Genomic DNA, 7,187 nt, shown 5'->3' with positions numbered 1-7,187 from the left:
CCCACCCAATAAGTTGGGTGCAGGTCTAGTGCTTTTCATACGAGATCGTATTGACGCTGAGAATGGATCATGAAACTTAACAGCTTTTCCAACTGATTTACCACTTCAGCTCTGATGTTGAAAAATTAATAAAATGAATGAGGCATTATCTTTGAGCCGGCAACAATAAATTGAACCTCTCCAGCCACCAATTTTTTCTTCACTGATAAGAACACCACTTCATATTTCATCACTTGAATGTTCAGTATTTCTTATTTTTCCCATTTTCTGTTAGCGTTTCCCTTTCAGCTTAAGATTGCCAAATATCATCATCACCTCCATACAGGAATTCGTTGAAACTGTTGAGCAAGTCGTGGGTTCTGAAGGATGAGCAATATTAAACGAAGAAAGCCATGGGTTAACAGTCTTCTAGGTGGGCAGTGATGTTCATTGAATTGTTTTTATATGGGTATGGGATGCCATAGCGGAAAACCCTCATACATTGACAACCTCATAAAACTCTCCAATTGCAGCTCAATGAAATTTCTTGTCATGAATTTTGTTGCAAAGCTGCCTTACTGTTGTGCTGTCTGTATCAGACTTAAATTCTTCACTAATTTTTCTCTCTCTTTCTTTGCCCTCTTTTCTAGTGTTGGGGCTGCCAAGAATTTATTATTTTTCCTTTCCATTAAAGTGGCCAGACCAGGATTTGATCCTTGATTACTTCACTCTTTAAAAATTCAAGCAGAACCTCCCTGCAGAAATCAATGTAAGCGTCCTTTCCATACAGAAAGTTTTGGGTGTCTCATTAAGCCAGTTGATGCTTGGTTTTCTTTAATAAACACTGCCACTACTCATTTGTGTTGTGTTAGTGCATACCCATTCATTACACCAATTTAGTACGGGCGCAACTTGATTAGTTGCCTTGCCTAATCTTTGAAGCTTATGCAATGTGGCGTTTCTGATAAGTGCAGACAAATGCATGGCCGCCTCTGGATGGTGACCTTTGAGAAGAACCTCACAACTGATGGTAGTTATTGTCTACTGATTGCTACCTTGATTGTGAGTTTCTTTTCCTGTCAAAGTTAGTACTATTTGACTGCAACGCAAACTTTTTAGTACAAGCAATTGTTCTTTATTCTCTGTACCAGCGAGTTTTGGCCGTATGGACCCCAAAGTAATAGTGTTGTACTAGTACAACTGTAGAAATGTCAGACGCTAACATCGGTATACAGTGTACTAATTTTTTTTAGAACGCTTATATAGTATACTACTTCCTCGGTCCAAAAAGGATATAAATCTTGCTTCACGAGGAGTCCAAAAAATCTTAAGTATGACTAAGTTTATAGAAGATATTATCTATATTTAGATCTCCAAATATGTTTATTGTGAAAACAGATTTTATGACTAATCTAATAATACTTATTACACATCATAAACATCAATGCTTCTTTATATATATATTTGATCAAATTAAGAATCTTCAGACTTACTGAGAAGCGAGATTTACATTTGAGACCGGAGGAAGTACTATACTAGATCTCTAGAATGCTGCCAGGTCCAAGGCCTTAAAGAGGACGGCCCATCTACAGGCCCACGAGGATGAAACCGACATTCTCTTCTCTTGCTTTCAACGAGATGCCTCCTCGACTGTCACTGTGTCGCTCATATGCTCAACTAGCAGATGCCTGTGCGCACCCGTTCTGGTTCTAGGCGTAGCTTCCTCCTGAGTTTGAGCAGAGCACGCCATCTTCCCGCCTGAAGTCTTCATCGTCGCTTCACCATCATCAGAGGTAACTGTCAGCGGATCAACGTCTCCGGCTAGAGCTCATCCGGGTCTCCTATGTCGCCCACGTCCTGCGCTCTCGAGCGCTCGCCGCGCCAACTGCCTCCGGAGAGCGCGCTCTGCCGCGCACACACGCGCGCCCGGTCTTTGCGGCGCCCACTCTCCGTTCTGGGCGCTCGCCCACTCACGCATGTGTTGTGTGTGTAGTCATGGCCAAAGGCCATTGTAATCTATATATGTATGCCGTATACAATCAATGCAAATCATCCAGTTGATCATCTCCATTCTACATGGTATCAGCCTCCTCTTCGATCCTCCAGAACTCCCTTGCCGAACTCTCCTTCCGCACCAATGGCGCCTTCCTCCATTCACTCTGACTCTTCCTCTGATGACGGCTCCTTCGTCGCCCCCGCCCCTGCCACTGTCATCCAGACGATCTCCATCCGCCACCACGTTCCAGTCACCCTCGACATGGACGAGGGGAACTACGGCCAGTGGCGTCTCTTCTTCGACTCGACTCTCGGCAAGTTCGGCCTTGAGAGCCACGTTCACTCGCCCACCCCGTCAGATGAGTGCAATGGTGAATGGCGCATGGTGGATTCATGCGTCACCAACTGGATCCTCACCACCATCTCCATGGGCGTCTTCGACATCGTTCGCCGCGACCGGAACACCGCCTTCTCCCTCTGGCACGCCATCAAGGGCCTCTTCCAGGACAATGAGCTGCAGCGCGCAGTGTACTTGGAAGCCGAGCTGCGTTCTCTGCAGCAGGGGGACATGTCGATCAACGACTACTGCACCAAGTTGAAGCGGCTCGCCGATCAGCTGCGCGACATCGGCCACCCTGTCTCTGAGCCCAGTCAGGTGCTTAATCTTCTCCGTGGCCTCAATCCCCGGTACCGCTACGTCAAGCCAGTGATCACCTCCAAGTCCCCGCCGCACAACTTCATGAGCGCCCGCTCCTTCCTCCTCCTCGAGGAACTCAGTTTCCAGCACGAGACTAACGCCGAAGCTGGACAAGCTCTCGCCGCGACCCATGGCGAGCGATCCAACGGCTCCTCCAGTTCTGCCGCAGCCGGCACCAACGATGATTCTCCAGCGTCGAACGTGCCGCGCTCCAACAACCGCTCCAATAACGGTGGCGGCAACCGATCCAACAACCGCTCCGATCGGCGACGCGGCCACGACAATGGTGGCGGGTCCTCGCGCTCCTCCAACAACTCGTCCGTGCCTTGGGCCACGGGCTACAATCCATGGCAAGGCATGGTGCAGGCCTGGCCCATGCCATTCCGTGCCCCTGGTGCTGGTGTTCTAGGACCCTGGCCTCCGTTCCAGCCACAGCAAGCGATGGCGGCCACCCATCTTCCACCGCCTTCACCGGCCAGTCCATCCAACGTCTTTGACAACAGTGCCCTCTACGCAGCGCTCCAATCTGCCGGCGTCCAGCACCATCCATCGAGTGCCTCGGATTGGTACTTCGACATAGGCGTGACGTCGCACATGTCGTCCTCTCCTGGTAACTTTCCCTCTTCCACCCTTCGGCATTCTAACTCCATCATCACAGTAGGGAATGGTGCTCGGATGCCTGTCACCCACCAGGCACAGACACTCATTCCTACTGCCACTTCCCCTCTTCACCTCAATGATGTTCTTATTTCACCTTCACTCGTCAAGAATTTGATCTCTGTTCGTCGTCTTACTCATGATAATAACGTTTCCATTGAATTTGATCCATTTAGTTTCTCTATCAAGGATCTTCTTACCAGGGTGAAGATGCTCCGATGTGAGAGCAGTGGCGATCTCTACCCTCTTCGTCTTATCATCAAGCTCTCATGGCCTCCTCGACGACATCCTTGTGGCATCAGCGACTGGGACACCCTGGAGATCCAGTCACCTCTCAAGTTTTGCAAACCTTTTTTTTAGTGTAATAAAGCTGATGCTCACTCATGCTCTTCTTGCCGGTTGGGCAAGAATGTTCGTTTACCATTTACTGAATCTACTTCACAGACATTTTCCCCTTTCAACTTGTTCATTCAGATGTTTGGACATCACCCGTTCATAGTCATTCTGGTTATAAATATTACGTTGTTTTTCTTGATGATTACACACATTACCTATGGACAATTCCACTTCGCAATAAATCTGATGTTTTTCCCACCATTCGAGCGTTTATTTCTTACGTTCATACTCAATTTTGCCTACCCATCCTAGCTTTCCAGACTGACAATGGATGGGAATATGACTCCACCGCCATGCGTCTCCTGCTTTCTTCTCTTGGCACCCAACTACGTCTCTCCTGCCCGTATACGTCGCAGCAAAAAGGGAAAGCCAAAAGAATTCTCCGCATTGTTAATGATTGTTTGCGCACCATGCTAATTCATAGTGCAGCTCCCCTGACGTTTGGGCTGAGGCGCTTGCTACGGTGACGTACCTGATCAATCGCCGTCCCTACCGAGCCATCGGTTCCATGATGCCGTACGCCCTGCTCTTCGGTGTGGCGCCCTCCTATGCCGAGCTTCGCATGTTCGGGCGCCGATGCTTCCCCGACCTGATCGCCACCTCGAGCCACAAGCTCACCGAACGCTTCACGACGTGCGTCTTCATTGGGTACCCAGCGGATCATCATGGGTATCGCTGCTACAACCTCACCACTGGCCATGTCATCACGTCACAGCATGTCGTCTTCAATGAAGCAGTGTTCCCATTCCGCGACAACGCCACAGCCAACGCCGACGCACCGCGCTTCGTGCCGTGTGAACCGCCCGCCCCCTCACCAACTAACGACGTCATACATGTCTCACTGGTGCAGTCACCGCCCTGCCTCATCACCGAGCTCACGCCTCATCCGACACACGCACGCACCGTGCGTCGGCATAGCACATCTCCAGCTCCCGACACTACCGCGACATCATCAACATCTGTTGCGCACAGCATCGCGGACCCCTCTACATCGTCTGCATCCTCACCTACCATGGCATCACCCAGCACACCCTCAAATGACGCTAGCCATACTAGCCATCCGATGGTGACTCGGGCGCACGCCAGGATCCACAAGCCTAATCCAAAGTACGCACTGGTGGCCATCATCTCACCAATCCCTCAGAGCGTCCGCACCGTCGTGAAGGATCCAAACTGGTACGCTGTAATGAAATAGGAGTTTGATGCGTTGCAGACCAACCGAACATGGACTCTTGTGCTGCGACCTCTAGGTGCTCGAATCATCACCGGCAAATGGGTCTTCAAGCACAAGATGAATCCCGATGGCACCATCGAGTGCTACAAAGCTCGATGGGTTGTTCATGGGTTCAATCAACGACCTAGCGTCAACTTTGGGGAGACCTTCTCCCCAGTGGTCAAGCCAGCCACCATCCGTATAGTGCTGACGCTGGTGGCCACGAACAACTGGCTGGCTCACCAACTTGATGTTTCCAACGCCTTTCTTCACGACAATTTATAGGAACAGGTGTACAGTCAGCAGCCCACCGGGTTCGTTGACCCACAACACCCCGACGATGTCTGCCTCCTCTCCAAGTCGCTCTATGGGCTCCGACAAGCACCACGGGCGTGGTTCGAGTGCTTCGTCGCCCATGTGACATCACTGGGCTTCGCCCAATCGAAGGCTGATTCATCGCTCTTCGTATACCACTGCAACGGCGAGATGGCATATCTCCTGCTCTACGTCGATGACATGATCCTCTTAGCCTCGTTGACACGCCTACTTCAGCATGTCATCGCGTAGCTTCACGATGCATTCGCCGTGAAGGACATGGGACAAGTCCATCACTTTCTCGACATCAGCATTCACCGGAATCGTGAGGGCTTCTTCCTGTCCCAAGGCCAGTACGCTGAAGAAATTCTGGAGCGCGCTGGAATGAAGAACTACAAGCCTATCACAACACCAGTAGACACAAGGCAAAAGGCTTCGGTGATAGATGGCAAGCTCATCGATGATTCTACCTCCTACCGGAGCATCGTCGGCGCCCTACAGTATCTGACGCTAACTCATCTGGATATTGCATACGCCATGCAACAAGTATGTCTGCACATGCACGCACCACGAGATGTGCACCAGACAATGCTAAAGCGCATCCTCAGGTACATCAAAGGGACAATTGGACTCAGGGTTCAGCTGCGCACCTCCACGACACCGATGATCACCGCCTACTCAGATGCGGACTAGGCTGGATGCCCTGACATGCGTCGATCTACATCGAGCTTCTACGTCTTCCTCGGCAACTCCCTCATTTTGTGGTCTTCTAAGCACCAGACTACGGTCTCGAGGTCGAGCACTGAGGTCAAGTGCTCCTGGCTTTGTCACCTCCTCGCTGAGTTGCTCTACAAGGTCCCCTCCACGACGATCGCCTTCTGCGACAACATCTCCTTCGTGTATATGTCCTAGAATCTAGTGCACCACAGGTGAACCAAGCACATAGAGCTTGATATTTATTTCGTCCGGGAGAAGGTCGCCATTGGTGAGCTCTGTGTCACGCATGTTCCTAGTGCGTGACAACTCGTTGATGTGTTCACCAAAGGCCTTTCGTCGGCATTGCTCAACGACTTCAGGGACAGCCTCTCTGTCACCATGAATGACATCTAGACTGCGGGGGGGTGTCAGCGGATCAACGTCTCCAACGGCTAGAGCTCATCCGAGTTTCCTGCGTCGCCCACGTCCTGTGCTCCCGAGCGCTCGCCGCGCCAACTGCCTCCAGAGAGCGCGCTCTACCACGCCCACACGCGCGCTCGGTCTTCACGGCACCCACTCTCCGTTCTGGGCGCTCGCCCACTCACGCGTGTGTTGTGTGTGTGTAGTCATGGCCAAAAGCCATTGTAATCTATATATGTATGCCGTATACGATCAATGCAAATCATCCAGTTGATCATCTCCATTCTACAGTAACAACTGGGGGTGTAGAGCCTAAAGGTAGGATTATACATAGTATGTTAATAAAAAAAATGTCTAATCTGGTTATATAAACACACAATCTAGAAAAATTGTGCATACTTGTGGTGGTGGTGGTGTGTGTGTGGGGGGGGGGGGTCAAACCAATTTCTTCAGCTATACACATCTTCTTTCTCACGTACTCATAGTATGTCCTTGGTTTCCAAAACTGAAAATGAATTTAGCTTCCACATTAGCAAAATAATGTAAATTTTGAACGTGCATTAAAAGCTAGAATAGAGGTACATCTAACATCTCGGAAAGGAAAATAAGCCACTGATATTTTCTACAAGGGACAATTGTTTGGCGGACATCCAAAGTGATGGTCATTTGCTGGTGGACACCTCGTTTTGAGCAGTTTGCCAGAAGATGCTCTGGTTCATTGAAATTAGGCCATAGGACACCACGGTCCGGTTTCAACCAGTTGAGGAGAGAGAAAAAATTAGTTTTGCACATCCGATGCCCCTGAGACACTCTTGGATC

At 50.1% G+C, this 7,187-nt stretch overlaps 2 protein-coding genes across 2 annotated transcripts; both read left to right on the top strand.

The window, feature by feature from the left end:
• The first annotated feature begins 2,116 nt into the window (after window positions 1-2,116).
• LOC136535225 (uncharacterized) lies at window positions 2,117-3,552 on the top strand. The gene is made up of 2 exons (XM_066527532.1): window positions 2,117-3,281; window positions 3,518-3,552. The coding sequence occupies exons 1-2, from the start codon at window positions 2,117-2,119 to the stop codon at window positions 3,550-3,552; spliced, it is 1,200 nt and encodes a 399-aa protein (XP_066383629.1).
• A 1,979-nt stretch (window positions 3,553-5,531) lies between these two features.
• Window positions 5,532-5,945, top strand: LOC136535224 (uncharacterized mitochondrial protein AtMg00810-like). The gene has a single exon (XM_066527531.1). The coding sequence runs from the start codon at window positions 5,532-5,534 to the stop codon at window positions 5,943-5,945; it is 414 nt and encodes a 137-aa protein (XP_066383628.1).
• The last annotated feature ends 1,242 nt before the right edge of the window (window positions 5,946-7,187 follow it).

The sequence above is a fragment of the Miscanthus floridulus genome, unplaced genomic scaffold, assembly GCF_019320115.1.
Source record: "Miscanthus floridulus cultivar M001 unplaced genomic scaffold, ASM1932011v1 os_2617_2, whole genome shotgun sequence".
Taxonomy (NCBI): domain Eukaryota; kingdom Viridiplantae; phylum Streptophyta; class Magnoliopsida; order Poales; family Poaceae; genus Miscanthus; species Miscanthus floridulus.
The sequence above is the reverse complement of the archived record's forward strand: the minus strand, read 5'-3'. Positions and strand labels throughout refer to the sequence as shown.